General features: G+C 45.5%; 1 protein-coding gene across 1 annotated transcript in view; it reads right to left on the bottom strand.

Annotated features, from left to right (window-relative positions):
• The window catches only part of LOC130308084 (placenta-specific gene 8 protein-like), a 44278-nt gene that overhangs the window by 7796 nt on the left and 14793 nt on the right, over positions 1-21689 (bottom strand). The window contains exon 2 of the mRNA XM_056552230.1: positions 17180-17291. Coding sequence (XP_056408205.1) covers positions 17180-17291 — 112 coding nt within the window. The remainder of the gene's footprint in view (positions 1-17179; positions 17292-21689) is intronic.

Raw genomic sequence — 21689 nt, 5'->3', positions numbered from 1 at the left:
TGTGGTTGACATATATATATATATATAACCTACATGCACCAAAATTAGGATGTTTAAACTTGACCTCTTCTGACCCCTGTAACTTTTCGTTTTTCTGCATATGGGGTATATGTGACGGCTCATTTTTTGCGCCGTGATTTTAATTTTTGTAAGGTTTATGCCATTGACCGTGGGGTTTCTTATATTTTAATAGTTTGGACAGTTATGCACGCAGCGATACCAAATGTTTGTTTATTTTTGTTTACTTCTTTGTGGAATTTAAGCTTTTATTAGGGGAGGGGCTTTTCCACATTTATTGCCTTTTTTGTTTTTTTACATTTTTTTCAACAATTTTTTGGTCCCCATACGGCAGTGTTTTCTAAACACTGTGTCTCCAGTTATTTCTAAACTACAACTCCCAGCATGCCAAGAGATCCAAAGGCTGTATGGACATGTGGGGAGTTGTAGTTATGACAATCTTGTGATCGCAGACACTGATCAGTGTTATCGGCGCTCCATTACTACAGACTACTGAGGCTGCCTGCCTTATTGGAGCGCCCATTGGATGGGAATGAGGCAGGTAGGGACCCTCCACACATCCTTTAGCTGATAGGAACCCTGCGTGATGTCCAGTATTAGCCAGTATGAAGCTTGCTCCGCTCTTGAGCTCGCTTCATAGACAGGCTGCATTGCTGCAGCGTATACATACGGTGGCCAGTCGTGGAAGGGTTAAGTCACCTTCTCCCAGCGGCTCCTCCCAGACTCCAGAGGCTGAGGGATTAATTTGCCGTTGCTGGGCTGGTACATGACGGGACATGGGCGGAGCTTCCTGTGATATCACGCGTATATAATTAATTATGCAAATTAGCATGGCCGTTTTTTTTCTCCAAGAATGGTGGCAACCCTAGCTGTGGCTCACTGTTCTAAAGTGGTGCCGCTATATGGTCTCCTCATCTGCTGCCACCTCCAGGCTGTGTCATTGTACAGTGTTCTAAAGTGGTGCTGCGGCCTTTAAGACAGTAAACCTGCGGCCCGGGACTGACGGGGGACGTCACAGAAATGACATTCCTCCACAAACCCACAGAGGAGGGCATAAGCGTCGTCACACGTCAGTCCCCGCCGCCGCAGGAAAGAAGAAACCACGGACGGCCAGGTGAGTGTGTCTGTAAGGGTATCTGTCTGTAAGTGTATGTCTGTTAGTGCGTGTCGTTCAGTCGGTCAGCCGGGGGGGGTTGAGGGGCAAAAAAATTGCTTGTCCAGGGTCCAATCGAAATTAAAGATGGCCCTGGCAAGAGGAGACCATATAGTGGCTGAATGGCACATCCTGGAGGTGGCGGCAGATGAGGAGACCATATAGTGGGTGAATGACACAGCCTGGAGGTGGCAGCAGATGAGGAGACCTTATAGTGGCTGAATGACATAGCCTGGAGGTGGCAGCAGATGAGGAGACCTTATAGTGGCTGAATGACATAGCCTGGAGGTGGCGGCAGATGAGGAGACCATATAGTGGGTGAATGACACAGCCTGGAGTTGGCAATAGCCTGACGAGACCATAGGGCCTCACAATTGAAAAGATTAAAGATATTTCTTTAAATTTAAATTGAAGATTTCAAATAGATGAACCTTAAAAAGTTTTATTTAATGTTCCAGCAGCATGAGGAGACCACGTGGCGGTACGGTGACACAGCCTGGAGGTGGCAGAAGCATGAGGAGACCATATAGTGGCTGATTGACACAACCTGTAGTCGGCGGCAGCATGAGGAGACCATATAGTGGCTGAATGACATAGCCTGGAGGTGGCGGAAGCATGAGGAGACCATGTAGTTTCAGAATGAGACAGCCGGGAGGTGACGTAAGCATGAGGAGAACATATGGTGGCAGAAAGAGACAGCCTGGAGGCGGCATCAGCACAAGGAGAACATATGGTGGCAGAGTGAGACAAGCTGGAGGTGGTAGAAGCATCAGGACTCCTGAAAGTGACCCGTTGACAGAGTGGTACGGTGGGTGGCAATACCAGTACCCGGTGACTACGGTGGGTGAAAAGGAGAACTTGGCATCAGATGTGAGACATCAGGCGGGTGGCAGGATCAGAATAGTAGATGAGGCAGGTTGGCAGAAGAAAACGGTCTCTTTTGCAAAAGTGTTAGTGTGCACAAGTAAGTATTGAGGATACGCATTACATAAACCTTAACTTTTTAAATAATATTCTTAGGATAAAATATATGGACCCAATGTTTTTTTTTATCAAACAAAAGGAAAGGTGCAAAAAAAACCATGTGCCACCTACACCACCAAGTATTGATGTGATGCAAAGACCTCTCAAAGGTGGAAGGGAACAACGTAAGGTCAAATGTAGCAGGTGGGGGTAAAAACCTCCCCTTTATGGCCCTACTCTTGCCCTATTAATTCCCTTCTTGGCAAGTGTTACTCACCCTAAAAAGGGTGGCCCCACACAGGAAACTCTTTTTTCTACCTAAAAACCCTGGGAAATGGCAGTGTTTGTACTTGGAAATAGGGAGAGGTTCGGAAATAGGGAGGGACACCCATTTTAGGGTGAGTAACACTTGCCAAGAAGGGAATTAATAGGGCGAGAGTAGGGCCTTACAGGGGAAGTCTTTACCCCCACCAGTTACAATGGACCATACGTTGTTCCCTTCCACTTTTTAGAGTTTTTTTTCCATCACATCAATACTTGGTGGTGTAGGTGGCACATGGGGTTTTTTGCACCTTTCCTTTTGTTTGATTTCAAATTTTTTTTTTAGCTAATGCATATCCTCAATACTTACTTGTGGTCTGATGAGGAGGAATGTCTGTAACTGGGGAGCAGCACCTTAAATCTGTTTGGCACTATCCACATTTGGGAAATGTTGGTGTGGCACCATGGTCAATCTACTCTGAGGCATCTGGCATTGGTGGGTGGAAATCCTGGCTGATCCATCCCTGATCCATCTTCACAAAGGTCAGTCTCTCCACATTTTTCATGGACAGACGAGTTCTCCATGGGGTGACTATGGCCCCCGACACACTAAACACCCGCTCTGATGGCACACTACTGGCCGGGCAGGACAGCTTTTCCAGGGAGGCCACAAATCAAGTTTGGCTGCCCAGAAGTCCAGCAGATCTTCAAGGTTTGTTGGCATGGCCATGTCAAGGTATGCCACCACCTGCTGGTTCAGGTCCTGCTCCATGTCTACCTGCTGCTGATGAGTTGCTTCACTATGCGGGTGAAGAAAGCTACTCATCAGCGACTGTAGACTCAGGCTGCTGCTGATTGAGCTGTTACTGCTCCTGCCACCCCTCCCCTCCCCAGCAGCCGTGGCAGTGGAAGGTGAGCGCAGAGGGCCCCCCGAGTCAGATCTGCGAGAGGATGGACGATGGCGCCGATAGGCATCGGCCAACTGACTACGTAGGATGTCTCTGTAGTATGTCAGTTTGTCCTCCCTCTCATTGGGTATAAAAAAGGCCCCCATTTTGTGCCGGTAGCGAGGGTTCAATAAGGTGGGGAGCCAGAAGTCATCCCGCTGACGAATGGTGACAATTCGGTGGTCACTACGCAAGCAACTCAGCATACATCGTGCCATTTGTGCAAGTGCTCGGAGGGACTACCTGCCTCCATCTCCACTGCATACTGCCATGGTGTGTCTGGGTCCTCTGTCTCGCCTTCCTCATAACCCTCCAGCTGCTCCTGCTCCTCCTCTCCTGTCCGAAGACTAGAAACACCGCCCATCTCGTGAAACCTAAACTGTGCCCCTCCCCCTCCTCCTCTTCCTCCAGTTCAGCCCCCACAGGGCTCATGTGGCTGTGAGATGTAGGCGCAACGTCTCCATTGCCCTGACCAGCCATCGTTTCCAACACATCTTGTAGTAGATGAAGCGGTGGAATGACGTTGTTCATCCCGTAATCCAGGCGACTTACAAATAATGTGGCTTCCTCAAAGGGCCTCAGCAAACGGCAGGTGTCACGTATGAGCTGCCACTGGTTCACATTGAAGTTACACAGGGGAGTACACCTATCTGCTTGAATCATCAAGAAATCGGTGATGGCTTTTCTTTGTTCGTATAGTCTGTCCAACATATGGAGGGTGGAATTCCAACGTGTGGCAAAGTCGCAAATCAGACTAAGCAAAGTGTGCTTGGCGGTGTACGAGTGGCTGAAGTGCATGCACGGTTTCCTTGCCATTTTTAGGATGTCTTGCACATGGGGTGCAAAACCCTGACTATACTACCCCTACCCATGAGGCTTACCACAAAGCCATCGGTGAAGCCATGTCCAAGAGACAACAGTATGCGCCCACTCATCCAACGGCGCAGAAGTTGAATGTGCTCCTGTCCAAGTTGCTGATGTTGCAGTCCCTCCCTTTTCAAGTGGTGGACTCTGCACCTTTCAGGGAATTGATGGCTTGTGCCGAGCCGAGGTGGAGAGTCCCAAGCCGTCATTTATTAGCGAAGAAGGCAGTACCAGCCCTGCATAAGTTTGTACAAGAGAAGGTTGTCCAGTCCTTGAGCCTGTCGGTGTGTTCAAAAGTGCGCGGCAGCGCCGACGTGTGGAGCTGTAACTACGGGAAGGGACAATACTTGTCCTTTACGGCTCACTGGGTAAATGTGGTTCCTGCACAGCCACAACAGCAACTTGGACAGGTCACAACGCTTCCTCCTCCACGCTCCCAGACAGTTGGTCCTGTGACAGTGTGCGACTCCGCCTCCTCATCCTCCACCGTGTCCTCGGCCTCCACTGACCAGACAATTCTCAGTGGCCCTTCATCGTACCATGTGTGTAGGGCACGGCGGTGTCAAGCTGTTCCTCACATGGTTTGCCTTGGCGAAAAGAGTCACACGGGGAGGAACTGCTAAAAGTAATTTGTAAAGAAATCCGAGTATGGCTTACTCCACGAAATCTGGAAATGGGAACCATGGTGATCGACAACGGGAAGAACATCATGTCTGCGCTGCAACAAGGAAGTGTGAAACATGCGCCCTGCATGGCACACGTGATGAATCTGGTTGTCAAGCGGTTCCCTGAATTCAGTATATCAGGGGTTAAGGTTAACCCTATGACGTGACGCCAGGCTGAGGGCTAGTATGCTGAGGTAATTCTCCGGCCTATCGCCGCCCTTCCCAGTAACGATAGGTGCATAAAATGACTGAAGGTCCGCAAGGTAGTTGAACTTGAACTTGGATAAACTTTACTTAAAGACTTGCGGTACATCCAATGAACAGTAACAGTCTCATGAATACAGTCTCCGTACACTTCAGTGACTGACAGTTGTTGCGGACCTTGACTTTTGATATAAGTCTCAGAATTTAGAGTAATTTGCGAAGATCCGTCCGGATTTAGGGGTTAGATATGGTCCGGTGATCTTGCAGAGTGCTTAGGGATTGATACACTTACAGTTTAGTAAAGATCAGCCGTCGCCGCAAGGCTCGGGCCTAAGTCACTGATGACAGAAGCGCAGATCCTTCCCTGTCAACAGCCCACGAGGAAAAAGAAAGAGTAATGGCCGCCGCTCCCTTATATGGGCAGGGCCGTTTTGGATTGGTCCAAGTCAGCTGTCACTCACCGTTACATAGCCTGATGGGTAAACACCTGACTTCCTCCAAAGGTCCTTGAACTACAAACCATAGAGTCTTTGGAACGCATCACGTGACCCGCAGGTCCTGCGACGCTAACTAGGTAAGTACACTTACTATATAAAAATATACACATTAAATTTAAATAATTTTAATTACAAAAGGGGTAACAAGGGGCTAGCTAAGGATGAGGACCCCACCTACACCTAGGGACTCTGATTTTGGGGATCTCACCACAAGGCAACGGATGCAATCTGGTGCCCATGACACCACAAACCCCCTTACTTAAAATAAGTCGACCCCTGACGCCTGTCACCTAAGGCAGAGGGACTAGGACAGACTTAAGCAGGATCTCTAACTAGACAGAATCTATATCCTGACAAACTTTTATACACATTAGGTACTTTTAAACCTACTAGACATTTTCTAGGCATTTTAAACATTTTGTAGACTAGTAATCCTACTAGACATCTAAGAAGGCTTCTAAGACATTTATGAAGTTATCTAAGCAATTATGAAGCTATCTAAATAATTATGAAGCTATCTAGACCTTTAGTTTCTAGCTTCTAAGACATTTTATTAAGCTTACTATACATTTTAAAGCTTACTAGACAATTAGGCAGCTATCCAACATTTAATTTCTAGCTTCTGAGACATTTTATTAGCTCTCTACACATCTTAATGAGGCTAACTAAACATTAGCACAGCTCTTTATACCTTTAGTTTCAAGCTGACTAAACAATTTTATTATCTCACACATTTTATTCGCCAACAATGAGTTTCCTGTTAGTACACATAAGGTATACTGGCTAGCCGGAAGCTAGGTCACAGTAAGATTGGCTGCTAGGGTCTATCGGCTACACACTACTTACCCCTAGAGCACTTCACATAACCTACCTATGTTACTTTAAGAATTACGTGTTTCATTTGTTAGCTCTCAAGAGCACCTACTGGCCAGGTAGAGCGTCTCACACACGCAAAGAAGGAGAAGAAGTGTACCTAACAGTGGCAGGAATTGAGTTTCAATAGGCTACAATCCCTAAAGTGTTTTCTTAAGTGAGATATTTACTTTGGTGTATGTACTAGAGAAACTTGAAGTAGTACATTTAGGTCAGTAATCTAGAGTACTATGTGTGCAAGTACTATTTTAAGGGCAATCTTCCCTATATTTTTTTTCCTTCTGTGGAGACATGTGCTAGAGTTTGGCGACAGCAATAATACTACCCTCGGAGGAGCCGGGGTGTCACCTATTTAGCAACTACTAAACACCTTTAGAACTTTTTATACATTTTTATGTACCAGAATAATTTAATTTTTTAGTGTTGAGTGTACACGTGCAACACACTGACATTTTCCGTGTACAGCGCTGACTCACTTTTTATGTACATAGACATTAGACTATTTTTCTATGTACAATCCTTACCTATTTTATTTTATGTACACAGACATGAGGATACCTTCCAGTGTACAAGAACCATATACATATTTACTACACAATTTACACAATTATCAACACTCCAACATGGTTCAGGTACATTCACCCGATAAGTGCAACATTTAGCATAAGAGTTCTTATGAAGCTGCTGGTATATACATAAAACAGATGTGTAAGGATCAGCAGTCCACCTACACTAGGAGTCCAATTAAAGAGAAATATACAAAGTGGCGTGTAAGGATCAGCAGTCCATCTACACTAAGAGTTCATGGAAGGGAAAGGTAAACACGGCCTTAACCACAACTCAGCTGGGTACAGTCTTGATGAATCTCCTACAGGCTAGGAGTCTCTTGACTTAATAGTCAGGCACATGCTTAGTGGTTATGTTGCTGAACTTTGAACTGGAACAATCTTAGCACAGTCCTGCTAGGCACAATTCTTGAACTTAGTTGCTGCAAAATAAAAGTGGTTAACACAAGAAACAATCTGACATTACTTTAGAGACTCTTTAGAAGATGTTCTTCTTCACTCTTCTAGTGCCTCTCTGGGTTCCTCTGTATCTGCCAACATCAGGGGCAGGATTGGAATTAACATAGCTCTGCCACACCACCTTGGTGAGGGTGGAGTGGTTGATGGTAGGATTAGAAGGGGACACAGGCTTTCTAGCCGGGATCAAAGTGGGGTAATAGGGCTTGAGTACCATCTCCAAACTAGGATGGACCCATAACCCTTTCGTTGGTACCTCAGAAACAGGCAAACTCTCCATGTCAGAAGAGGGCCTTGGTACATACGTTGGTACCTGTGCAGGAGGCAAACTCTCATTGCTCCGAGAGGGCCTAGGTACTGACTTTGGTGGCCGCAACTTTGGCCTACTTTCTTCATCCTGTGCAGAACTTGACTCTCGACGGTATGTAGAAGATGAAGAACTTGACTCTTTGCTGTACATAAAAGATGATGAACTTGGCTGTTGAGGCTTCTCCTCCTTGGGTACGCTGGTGGAGGCTTTAGGAGCAGACCTTTTCGGCCTTAAGTTGAAGGGATCGGACTCCCAATCAGTTGACGGAAAATATTTGAAGGGAAGTTGTGTTGGGGCTGTTGGTCTGGTGACCGCTGGAGCCCATTCTCCACGAAGGCTCTGGACGGGGGTGTACTCCACAGGTTCACCCACCTCCAAGGTGTAGAACTTCTTATGGAGAAATGGCCTTTGCACTACTCGCCGGTTTACAAGGATGGTCTGCCCAGTGTGGCAGTCAAGGAGTGTCCCATAACCTCTGACCTTGTCGAACTTGGCCACAGTTGCTCTTCTTCTTTCTAATGGCTCCTCCCCTTCTCAGGGGTGATCCCATTTACGAATGTACAATGCCTCCATTTCTTTGGTGTTTTCTTGCCACCGTACTTTCTCTTCCCAGGCAAAGGTTGAAGTACTCTGTGCATGTACTCGATCAGCTCCGGCTCATCTCCGAACACCCATTGTGGCAATTTTGGTGAGCACGGTCGTGCACTTGGCAAGCTTGATCGAGGTATGACCTCAGGGCTGGCGGAGGAAGAATAGGCCGCCTCTGGCGGGGTACTCACTACGGACTCCTCCGATGGGATCTCGGCCCACGAGCCCCAAGTTCTGTGGTGAGGGGACAGTCTCACCGGCGATGCACCTCCAGGTGTCCCAGCACTCTCCGCTGGAGGTGTCTCTGGCCAATCGTCGTCATCATCAGGCAGTGGGGGAAGATTGTAGGCCCCCTCTTCATCTAATGACAACCGCTGCAGACGGTCAGCAAAGTTCTTGGAAAAGTCGGGCTGCAACTGCCACAACTTTCCGTTTTTCCGGCGCCATTTTGACAACTTCACCACGTGGAACGCTGCTCTCCGCCATGTCTGTACTCTCCGGCTCTCTGTGCAGACTGAAGAGGTCACTGTTGGTGGCATCTTTTATAGTAGGCTTCCCCAAAATGGCGGCTGGCAGGAAAGACGTTATCGGTGCAGCCCCGACTTCCGGTCCCTTCAGAGACGACTCCTGTAGCTGCAAATTCCCTTTTGGCTGTGACACAGCAACTTGGTAGCCACGCCCAGGGGCGGGGCGCAGCACTGGCTTTCTTCGCGCGCTTTTCCGGCAGCAGTTCGGCTCTGTGCCGACCGGACCAGAGGATCGCAGCATGAACTCATTGTGCAGTTTACACATCTTAGTTGTAGATGAATTTTCGCCTCCCCCCTTACTTTTCTCTTGGCCCCCTTGTATGGTGCACCACAAACACCGCTCCCGTACACAGCAACACAGTTTACAGCACATGAATAAAGTTTGTTTTCTGGGGGGGAGTACACTTTCACTAGTGGCGACTGTAGTAGGCACACACCCGAATCCTGTTCGTGACGCCAAAAAGGCTTTGTGGTAAGCCTCAGGGGTAGGGGTAGTATAGTCAGGGTTTTGATTCAGTTTGTGACGCCAGGCTGAGGGCTAGTATGCTGAGGTAATTCTCCGGCCTATCGCCGCCCTTCCCAGTAACGATAGGTGCATGCATAAAATGACTGAAGGTCCGCAAGGTAGTTGAACTTGAACTTGGATAAACTTCACTTAAAGACTTGCGGTACATCCAATGAACAGTAACAGTCTCATGAATACAGTCTCCGTACACTTCAGTGACTGACAGTTGTTGCGGACCTTGACTTTTGATATAAGTCTCCGAATTTAGGATAATTTGTGAAGATCCGTCCGGATTTAGGGGTTATATACGGTCCGGTGATCTTGCAGAGTGCTTAGGGATTGATACACTTACAGTTTAGTAAAGATCAGCCGTCGCCGCAAGGTTCGGGCCTAAGTCACTGATGACAGCAGCGCAAATCCTTCCCTGTCAACAGCCCACGAGGAAAAAGAAAGAGTAATGGCCGCCGCTCCCTTATATGGGCAGGGCCGTTTTGGATTGGTCCAAGTCAGCTGTCACTCACCGTTACATAGCCTGATGGGTAAACACCTGACTTCCTCCAAAGGTCCTTGAACTACAAACCATAGAGTCTTTGGAACGCATCACATGACCCGCAGGTCCTGCGACGCTAACTAGGTAAGTACACTTACTATATAAATATATACACATTAAATTTGAATCATTTTAATTACAAAAGGGGTGACAAGGGGCTAGCTAAGGATGAGGACCCCACCTACACCTAGGGACTCTGACTTTGGGGACCCCCACCACAAGGCAACGGATGCAATCTGGTGCCGGGACACCACAGATTGTTGGCAGAATGACTGACTAAAAGCGGGAGAAGCAGGAGTGACAGAAGGAGGGTTTGACACACAGCTCCCTTCGGGTGAGGTGGTGGAGCCTTGGCTGGATGAAGGACGGAGCGGCGTGTGGGCTTGAGGGGAATCGCAGCTGTAAAAAAGCTTTTTTGTGCAACACTCAGCACTGTCCCTCTCTCTCTGTAATAAAACGCTGATGTGACTGGCCTCAAGATGGCTGCCGATTTATATAGGGCTGTGACATCACAGGGGTGACTGGGTGCTGATAGGCTACATCTCGCATGTAATTGAGGGTCATCCCGCCTACCATTGTTCCCGCCTTCCCAGGATTCCTTGCCCCATGTCCTCACATGTGGATCTGCGATTTTAGATGCCCTGGAGCCTGAAAGGCACTAAATGGAGCTTAATGAAAAGATAAGCGTGATCGAATCGCGGCAATATTCGCATTCGTTACAAATCTAATTTTTCATGAAATTCGTAACGAATTCGGATTCGGCAGATTCAATTCACTCATCTTTAAAGAAGACCCACCCTGTATGTGCCCTCTGGTCAGCAGAAGACCCATCCTGTATGTGCCCTCTGGTCAGCAGAAGACCCGCCCTGTATGTGCCCCCTGGTCAGCAGAAGACCCATCCTGTATGTGCCCTCTGGTCAGCAGAAGACCCGCCCTGTATGTGCCCCCTGGTCAGCAGAAGACCCATCCTGTATGTGCCCCTCTGGTCAGCAGAAGACCCGTCCTGTATGTGCCCTCTGGTCAGCAGAAGACCCGCCCTGTATGTGCCCTCTGGTCAGCAGAAGACCCGCCCTGTATGTGCCCTCTGGTCAGCAGAAGACCCGCCCTGTATGTGCCCTCTGGTCAGCAGAAGACCCGCCCTGTATGTGCCCTCTGGTCAGCAGAAGACCCGCCCTGTATGTGCCCTCTGGTCAGCAGAAGACCCGTCCTGTATGTGCCCTCTGGTCAGCAGAAGACCCGCCCTGTATGTGCCCTCTGGTCAGCAGAAGACCCGCCCTGTATGTGCCCCTCTGGTCAGCAGAAGACCCGTCCTGTATGTGCCCTCTGGTCAGCAGAAGACCCGTCCTGTATGTGCCCTCTGGTCAGCAGAAGACCCGTCCTGTATGTGCCCCCTGGTCAGCAGAAGACCCGTCCTGTATGTGCCCCCTGGTCAGCAGAAGACCCGTCCTGTATGTGCCCTCTGGTCAGTAGAAGACCCGTCCTGTATGTGCCCCCTGGTCAGCAGAAGACCCGTCCTGTATGTGCCCTCTGGTCAGCAGAAGACCCGTCCTGTATGTGCCCCTCTGGTCAGCAGAAGACCCGTCCTGTATGTGCCCTCTGGTCAGCAGAAGACCCGTCCTGTATGTGCCCCCTGGTCGGCAGAAGACCTGTCCTGTATGTGCCCTCTGGTCGGCAGAAGACCTGTCCTGTATGTGCCCCCTGGTCAGCAGAAGACCCGTCCTGTATGTGCCCTCTGGTCAGCAGAAGACCCGCCCTGTATGTGCCCCCTGGTCAGCAGAAGACCTGTCCTGTATGTGCCCTCTGGTCAGCAGAAGACCCGTCCTGTATGTGCCCTCTGGTCAGCAGAAGACCCGTCCTGTATGTGCCCCCTGGTCAGCAGAAGACCCGTCCTGTATGTGCCCCCTGGTCAGCAGAAGACCTGTCCTGTATGTGCCCTCTGGTCGGCAGAAGACCTGTCCTGTATGTGCCCCCTGGTCAGCAGAAGACCCGCCCTGTATGTGCCCTCTGGTCAGTAGAAGACCCGTCCTGTATGTGCCCCCTGGTCAGCAGAAGACCCGTCCTGTATGTGCCCTCTGGTCAGCAGAAGACCCGTCCTGTATGTGCCCCTCTGGTCAGCAGAAGACCCGTCCTGTATGTGCCCTCTGGTCAGCAGAAGACCCGTCCTGTATGTGCCCCCTGGTCGGCAGAAGACCTGTCCTGTATGTGCCCTCTGGTCGGCAGAAGACCTGTCCTGTATGTGCCCCCTGGTCAGCAGAAGACCCGTCCTGTATGTGCCCTCTGGTCAGCAGAAGACCCGCCCTGTATGTGCCCCCTGGTCAGCAGAAGACCTGTCCTGTATGTGCCCTCTGGTCAGCAGAAGACCCGTCCTGTATGTGCCCTCTGGTCAGCAGAAGACCCGTCCTGTATGTGCCCTTGGTCAGCAGAAAACCTGTCCTGTATGTGCCCCCTGGTCAGCAGAAGACCCGTCCTGTATGTGCCCCCTGGTCAGCAGAAGACCTGTCCTGTATGTGCCCTCTGGTCGGCAGAAGACCTGTCCTGTATGTGCCCCCTGGTCAGCAGAAGACCCGTCCTGTATGTGCCCTCTGGTCAGCAGAAGACCCGCCCTGTATGTGCCCCCTGGTCAGCAGAAGACCCGTCCTGTATGTGCCCTCTGGTCAGCAGAAGACCCGCCCTGTATGTGCCCTCTGGTCAGCAGAAGACCCGTTCTGTATGTGCCCTCTGGTCAACAGAAGACCCGTCCTGTATGTGCCCTCTGGTCAGTAGAAGACCCGTCCTGTATGTGCCCTCTGGTCAGCAGAAGACCCGTCCTGTATGTGCCTTCTGGTCAGCAGAAGACCTGTCCTGTATGTGCCCTCTGGTCAGCAGAAGACCCGTCCTGTATGTGCCCCCTGGTCAGCAGAAGACCCGTCCTGTATGTGCCCCCTGGTCAGCAGAAGACCTGTCCTGTATGTGCCCTCTGGTCAGCAGAAGACCCGCCCTGTATGTGCCCTCTGGTCAGCAGAAGACCCGTCCTGTATGTGCCCCTCTGTTCAGCAGAAAACCCGTCCTCTATGTGCCCTTGATCAGCAGAAGACCCGTCCTGTATGTGCCCTATGGTCAGCAGAAGACCCGTCCTGTATGTGCCCTTGGTCAGCAGAAGACCCGTCCTGTATGTGCCCCCTGATCAGCAGAAAACCTGTCCTGTATGTGCCCTCTGGTCAGCAGAAGACCCGTCCTGTATGTGCCCCCTGGTCAGCAGAAGACCCGTCCTGTATGTGCCCTCTGGTCAGCAGAAGACCCGTCCTGTATGTGCCCCCTGGTCAGCAGAAGACCCGTCCTGTATGTGCCCCCTGGTCAGCAGAAGACCCGTCTTGTATGTGCCCCCTGGTCAGCAGAAAACCTGTCCTGTATGTGCCCTTAGTCAGCAGAAGACCCGCCCTATATGTGCCCCCTGGTCAGCAGAAGACCCGCCCTGTATGTGCCCCCTGGTCAGGAGAAGACCCGTCCTGTATGTGCCCCCTGGTCAGCAGAAGACCCGTCCTGTATGTGCCCTCTGGTCAGCAGAAAACCCGCCCTGTATGTGCCCTCTGGTCAGCAGAAGACCCGCCCTGTATGTGCCCTCTGGTCAGCAGAAGACCCGTCCTGTATGTGCCCTCTGGTCAGGAGAAGACCTGTCCTGTATGTGCCCCCTGGTCAGGAGAAGACCTGTCCTGTATGTGCCCTCTGGTCAGCAGAAGAACCGTCCTGTATGTGCCCCCTGGTCAGCAGAAGACCCGTCCTGTATGTGCCCTCTGGTCAGCAGAAAACCTGTCCTGTATGTGCCCCCTGGTCAGCAGAAGACCCGTCCTGTATGTGCCCTCTGGTCAGCAGAAGACCCGTCCTGTATGTGCCCCCTGGTCAGCAGAAGACCCGTCCTGTATGTGCCCCCTGGTCAGCAGAAGACCTGTCCTGTATGTGCCCTCTGGTCAGCAGAAGACCCGTCCTGTATGTGCCCTCTGGTCAGCAGAAGACCTGTCCTGTATGTGCCCTCTGGTCAGCAGAAAACCCGTCCTGTATGTGCCCTCTGGTCAGCAGAAGACCCGTCCTGTATGTGCCCCCTGGTCAGCAGAAGACCCGTCCTGTATGTGCCCCCTGGTCAGCAGAAGACCCGTCCTGTATGTGCCCTCTGGTCAGTAGAAGACCCGTCCTGTATGTGCCCCCTGGTCAGCAGAAGACCCGTCCTGTATGTGCCCTCTGGTCAGCAGAAGACCCGTCCTGTATGTGCCCCTCTGGTCAGCAGAAGACCCGTCCTGTATGTGCCCTCTGGTCAGCAGAAGACCCGCCCTGTATGTGCCCCCTGGTCAGCAGAAGACCCGCCCTGTATGTGCCCCCTGGTCAGGAGAAGACCCGTCCTGTAAGTGCCCCCTGGTCAGCAGAAGACCCGTCCTGTATGTGCCCTCTGGTCAGCAGAAGACCCGTCCTGTATGTGCCCCCTGGTCAGGAGAAGACTCATCCTGTATGTGCCCCCTGGTCAGCAGAAGACCTGTCCTGTATGTGCCCCCTGGTCAGCAGAAGACCCGTCCTTTATGTGCCCCCTGGTCGGCAGAAGACCCGTCCTGTATGTGCCCTCTGGTCGGCAGAAGACCCGTCCTGTATGTGCCCTCTGGTCAGCAGAAGACCTGTCCTGTATGTGCCCTCTGGTCAGCAGAAGACCCGTCCTGTATGTGCCCCTCTGGTCAGCAGAAGACCCGTCCTGTATGTGCCCTCTGGTCAGCAGAAGACCCGTCCTGTATGTGCCCCCTGGTCAGCAGAAGACCCGTCCTGTATGTGCCCCCTGGTCAGCAGAAGACCCGTCCTGTATGTGCCCCCTGGTCAGCAGAAGACCCGTCCTGTATGTGCCCCTCTGGTCAGCAGAAGACCCGTCCTGTATGTGCCCTCTGGTCAGCAGAAGACCTGTCCTGTATGTGCCCTCTGGTCAGCAGAAGACCCGTCCTGTATGTGCCCTCTGGTCAGCAGAAGACCCGTCCTGTATGTGCCCTCTGGTCAGCAGAAGACCCGTCCTGTATGTGCCCTTGGTCAGCAGAAGACCCGCCCTGTATGTGCCCTCTGGTCAGCAGAAGACCCGTCCTGTATGTGCCCTCTGGTCAGCAGAAGACCCGTCCTGTATGTGCCCTCTGGTCAGTGAAGACCCGTCCTGTATGTGCCCTATGGTCAGCAGAAGACCCGCCCTGTATGTGCCCTCTGGTCAGCAGAAGACCCGTCCTGTATGTGCCCCCTGGTCAGGAGAAGACCCGTCCTGTATGTGCCCCCTGGTCAGCAGAAGACCCGCCCTGTATGTGCCCTCTGGTCAGCAGAAGACCCGTCCTGTATGTGCCCTCTGGTCAGCAGAAGACCCGTCCTGTATGTGCCCCCTGGTCGGCAGAAGACCTGTCCTGTATGTGCCCTCTGGTCGGCAGAAGACCCGCCCTGTATGTGCCCCCTGGTCAGCAGAAGACCCGTCCTGTATGTGCCCCTCTGGTCAGCAGAAGACCCGTCCTGTATGTGCCCCCTGGTCAGCAGAAGACCCGCCCTGTATGTGCCCCCTGGTCAGCAGAAGACCCGTCCTGTATGTGCCCTCTGGTCAGCAGAAGACCCGTCCTGTATGTGCCCCCTGGTCGGCAGAAGACCCGTCCTGTATGTGCCCTCTGGTCAGCAGAAGACCCGTCCTGTATGTGCCCTCTGGTCAGCAGAAGACCTGCCCTGTATGTGCCCCCTGGTCAGCAGAAGACCCGTCCTGTATGTGCCCTCTGGTCAGCAGAAGACCCGCCCTGTATGTGCCCCCTGGTCAGCAGAAGACCCGTCCTGTATGTGCCCTCTGGTCAGCAGAAGACCCGTCCTGTATGTGCCCTCTGGTCAGCAGAAGACCCGTCCTGTATGTGCCCTCTGGTCAGCAGAAGACCTGTCCTGTATGTGCCCCCTGGTCAGCAGAAGACCCGCCCTGTATGTGCCCTCTGGTCAGCAGAAGACCTGTCCTGTATGTGCCCTCTGGTCAGCAGAAAACCTGTCCTGTATGTGCCCTCTGGTCGGCAGAAGACCCGTCCTGTATGTGCCCCCTGGTCAGGAGAAGACCCGTCCTGTATGTGCTTCCTGGTCAGCAGAAGACCCGTCCTGTATGTGCCCCCTGGTAAGGAGAAGACCCATCCTGTATGTGCCCCTCTGGTCAGCAGAAGACCCGTCCTGTATGTGCCCCCTGGTCAGCAGAAGACCCGTCCTGTATGTGCCCCCTGGTCGGCAGAAAACCCGCCCTGTATGTGCCCCCTGGTCAGCAGAAGACCCGTCCTGTATGTGCCCTCTGGTCGGCAGAAAACCCGCCCTGTATGTGCCCTCTGGTCAGCAGAAGACCCGCCCTGTATGTGCCCCCTGGTCAGCAGAAGACCCGCCCTGTATGTGCCCTCTGGTCAGCAGAAGACCCGCCCTGTATGTGCCCCCTGGTCAGCAGAAGACCCGCCCTGTATGTGCCCTCTGGTCAGCAGAAGACCCGTCCTGTATGTGCCCTCTGGTCAGCAGAAGACCCGTCCTGTATGTGCCCTCTGGTCAGCAGAAGACCCGTCCTGTATGTGCCCTCTGGTCAGCAGAAGACCCGTCCTGTATGTGCCCTCTGGTCAGCAGAAGACCCGTCCTGTATGTGCCCTCTGGTCAGCAGAAGACCTGTCCTGTATGTGCCCCCTGGTCAGCAGAAGACCCGCCCTGTATGTGCCCTCTGGTCAGCAGAAAACCTGTCCTGTATGTGCCCTCTGGTCGGCAGAAGACCCGTCCTGTATGTGCCCCCTGGTCAGGAGAAGACCCGTCCTGTATGTGCTTCCTGGTCAGCAGAAGACCCGTCCTGTATGTGCCCCCTGGTAAGGAGAAGACCCATCCTGTATGTGCCCCTCTGGTCAGCAGAAGACCAGTCCTGTATGTGCCCCCTGGTCAGCAGAAGACCCGTCCTGTATGTGCCCCCTGGTCGGCAGAAAACCCGCCCTGTATGTGCCCCCTGGTCAGCAGAAGACCTGTCCTGTATGTGCCCCCTGGTCAGCAGAAGACCCGTCCTGTATGTGCCCCCTGGTCAGCAGAAGACCCGTCCTGTATGTGCCCCCTGGTCAGCAGAAGACCCGTCCTGTATGTGCCCTCTGGTCGGCAGAAAACCCGCCCTGTATGTGCCCTCTGGTCAGCAGAAGACCCGTCCTGTATGTGTTAGATGGACAATCCCTTTTAGTTGGTAAGGTCATAGGTCAGAGGTAAGGGGTTATACTCACATATTCCACAGTCATCACAGCAATCACACAGCCCGCTGCCCCAGCGATAACTCTGCGATACAGTGACGGTCTGCGTGGTGATGACCCCCGGCTGAGAAATGACGGTATCCATCTGTAAGGAGATCACATGATGGGCGGAGGGGAGATTATATAGTATAATATAACAGTATAGTGTAATATAACAGTACAGTATATAGTATAATATAACAGTGCAGTATATAGTGTAATATAACAGTACAGTATATAGTATAATATAACAGTACAGTATATAGTATAATATAACAGTACAGTATATAGTATAATATAACAGTGCAGTATATAGTATAATATAACAGTACAGTATATAGTATAATATAACAGTACAGTATATAATATAATATAACAGTATAGTATATAGTATAATATAACAGTACAGTATATAGTATAATATAACAGTACAGTATATAATATAATATAACAGTACAGTATATAGTATAATATAACAGTACAGTATATAGTATAATATAACAGTACAGTATATAATATAATATAACAGTATAGTATATAGTATAATATAACAGTACAGTATATAGTATAATATAACAGTACAGTATATAATATAATATAACAGTATAGTATATAGTATAATATAACAGTACAGTATATAGTATAATATAACAGTACAGTATATAGTATAATATAACAGTACAGTATATAGTATAATATAACAGTATAGTATATAGTATAATATAACAGTATAGTATATAGTATAATATAACAGTATATAGTATAATATAACAGTATATAGTGTAATATAACAGTACAGTATATAGTGTAATATAACAGTATAGTATATAGTATAATATAACAGTATATAGTATAATATAACAGTACAGTATATAGTATAATATAACAGTATATAGTATAATATAACAGTACAGTATATAGTATAATATAACAGTATAGTATATAGTATAATATAACAGTATAGTATATAGTATAATATAACAGTACAGTATATAGTATAATATAACAGTATAGTATATAGTATAATATAACAGTGCAGTATATAGTATAATATAACAGTATATAGTATAATATAACAGTATATAGTGTAATATAACAGTACAGTATATAGTATAATATAACAGTATAGTATATAGTATAATATAACAGTATATAGTATAATATAACAGTACAGTATATAGTATAATATAACAGTACAGTATATAGTATAATATAACATTACAGTATATAGTATAATATAACAGTACAGTATATAGTATAATATAACAGTATAGTATATAGTATAATATAACGGTACAGTATATAGTATAATATAACAGTACAGTATATAGTGTAATATAACAGTATAGTATATAGTATAATATAACAGTACAGTATATAGTATAATATAACAGTACAGTATACAGTATAATATAACAGTACAGTATATAGTATAATATAACAGTATAGTATATAGTATAATATAACAGTATATAGTATAATATAACAGTATATAGTATAATATAACAGTACAGTATATAGTATAATATAACAGTACAGTATATAGTATAATATAACAGTACAGTATATAGTATAATATAACAGTACAGTATATAGTATAATATAACAGTACAGTATATAGTATAATATAACAGTACAGTATATAGTATAATATAACAGTACAGTATATAGTATAATATAACAGTACAGTATATAGTATAATATAACAGTACAGTATATAGTATAATATAACAGTATTGTATATAGTATAATATAACAGAACAGTATATAGTATAATATAACAGTACAGTATATAGTATAATATAACAGTACAGTATATAGTATAATATAACAGTACAGTATATAGTATAATATAACATTACAGTATATAGTATAATATAACAGTATATAGTATAATATAACAGTACAGTATATAGTATAATATAACAGTATATAGTATAATATAACAGTACAGTATATAGTATAATATAACAGTATAGTATATAGTATAATATAACAGTATAGTATATAGTATCATATAACAGTACAGTATATAGTATAATATAACAGTATAGTATATAGTATAATATAACAGTACAGTATATAGTATAATATAACAGTACAGTATATAGTATAATATAACAGTATAGTATATAGTATAATATAACAGTATATAGTGTAATATAACAGTACAGTATATAGTATAATATAACAGTACAGTATATAATATAATATAACAGTACAGTATATAGTATAATATAACAGTACAGTATATAGTATAATATAACAGTATAGTATATAGTATAATATAACAGTATATAGTGTAATATAACAGTACAGTATATAGTATAATATAACAGTACAGTATATAATATAATATAACAGTACAGTATATAGTATAATATAACAGTACAGTATATAGTATAATATAACAGTATAGTATATAGTATAATATAACAGTATAGTATATAGTATCATATAACAGTACAGTATATAGTATAATATAACAGTATAGTATATAGTATAATATAACAGTACAGTATATAGTATAATATAACAGTATATAGTGTAATATAACAGTACAGTATATAGTATAATATAACAGTACAGTATATAGTGTAATATAACAGTACAGTATATAGTATAATATAACAGTACAGTATATAGTGTAATATAACAGTATATAGTGTAATATAACAGTACAGTATATAGTATAATATAACAGTACAGTATATAGTATAATATAACAGTACAGTATATAGTATAATATAACAGTATAGTATATAGTGTAATATAACAGTACAGTATATAGTATAATATAACAGTATATAGTATAATATAACAGTACAGTATATAGTATAATATAACAGTACAGTATATAGTATAATATAACAGTATATAGTATAATATAACAGTATAGTATATAGTGTAATATAACAGTACAGTATATAGTATAATATAACAGTACAGTATATAGTATAATATAACAGTATAGTATATAGTGTAATATAACAGTACAGTATATAGTATAATATAACAGTATAGTATATAGTGTAATATAACAGTATAGTATATAGTATAATATAACAGTACAGTATATAGTATAATATAACAGTACAGTATATAGTGTAATATAACAGTACAGTATATAGTATAATATAACAGTACAGTATATAGTATAATATAACAGTACAGTATATAGTATAATATAACAGTATAGTATATAGTGTAATATAACAGTATAGTATATAGTATAATATAACAGTACAGTATATAGTATAATATAACAGTATATAGTATAATATAACAGTACAGTATATAGTATAATATAACAGTATATAGTATAATATAACAGTACAGTATATAGTATAATATAACAGTACAGTATATAGTATAATATAACAGTACAGTATATAGTGTAATATAACAGTACAGTATATAGTGTAATATAACAGTACAGTATATAGTATAATATAACAGTACAGTATATAGTGTAATATAACAGTATAGTATATAGTATAATATAACAGTATATAGTATAATATAACAGTACAGTATATAGTGTAATATAACAGTACAGTATATAGTATAATATAACAGTACAGTATATAGTATAATATAACAGAACAGTATATAGTATAATATAACAGTATATAGTGTAATATAACAGTACAGTATATAGTATAATATAACAGAACAGTATATAGTGTAATATAACAGTACAGTATATAGTATAATATAACAGTACAGTATATAGTGTAATATAACAGTACAGTATATAGTATAATATAATAGTCATAGTATATAGTATAATATAACAGTATAGTATATAGTGTAATATAACAGTATATAGTGTAATATAACAGTGCAGTATATAGTGTAATATAACAGTACAGTATATAGTATAATATAACAGTACAGTATATAGTATAATATAACAGTACAGTATATAGTATAATATAACAGTACAGTATATAGTGTAATATAACAGTACAGTATATAGTATAATATAACAGTATATAGTGTAATATAACAGTATATAGTGTAATATAACAGTACAGTATATAGTGTAATATAACAGTATATAGTGTAATATAACAGTACAGTATATAGTATAATATAACAGTACAGTATATAGTATAATATAACAGTACAGTATATAGTGTAATATAACAGTACAGTATATGTATAATATAACAGTACAGTATATAGTATAATATAACAGTACAGTATATAGTAGAATATAACAGTATAGTATATAGTATAATATAACAGTATATAGTGTAATATAACAGTACAGTATATAGTATAATATAACAGTACAGTATATAGTGTAATATAACAGTACAGTATATAGTGTAATATAACAGTACAGTATATAGTATAATATAACAGTATAGTATATAGTATAATATAACAGTACAGTATATAGTAGAATATAACAGTATAGTATATAGTATAATATAACAGTACAGTATATAGTAGAATATAACAGTATAGTATATAGTATAATATAACATTACAG

This window comes from Hyla sarda, unplaced genomic scaffold (genome assembly GCF_029499605.1).
Source record: "Hyla sarda isolate aHylSar1 unplaced genomic scaffold, aHylSar1.hap1 scaffold_146, whole genome shotgun sequence".
Classification (NCBI taxonomy): Eukaryota; Metazoa; Chordata; class Amphibia; order Anura; family Hylidae; genus Hyla; species Hyla sarda.
This window is presented reverse-complemented; position numbering and strand designations above follow the sequence as displayed.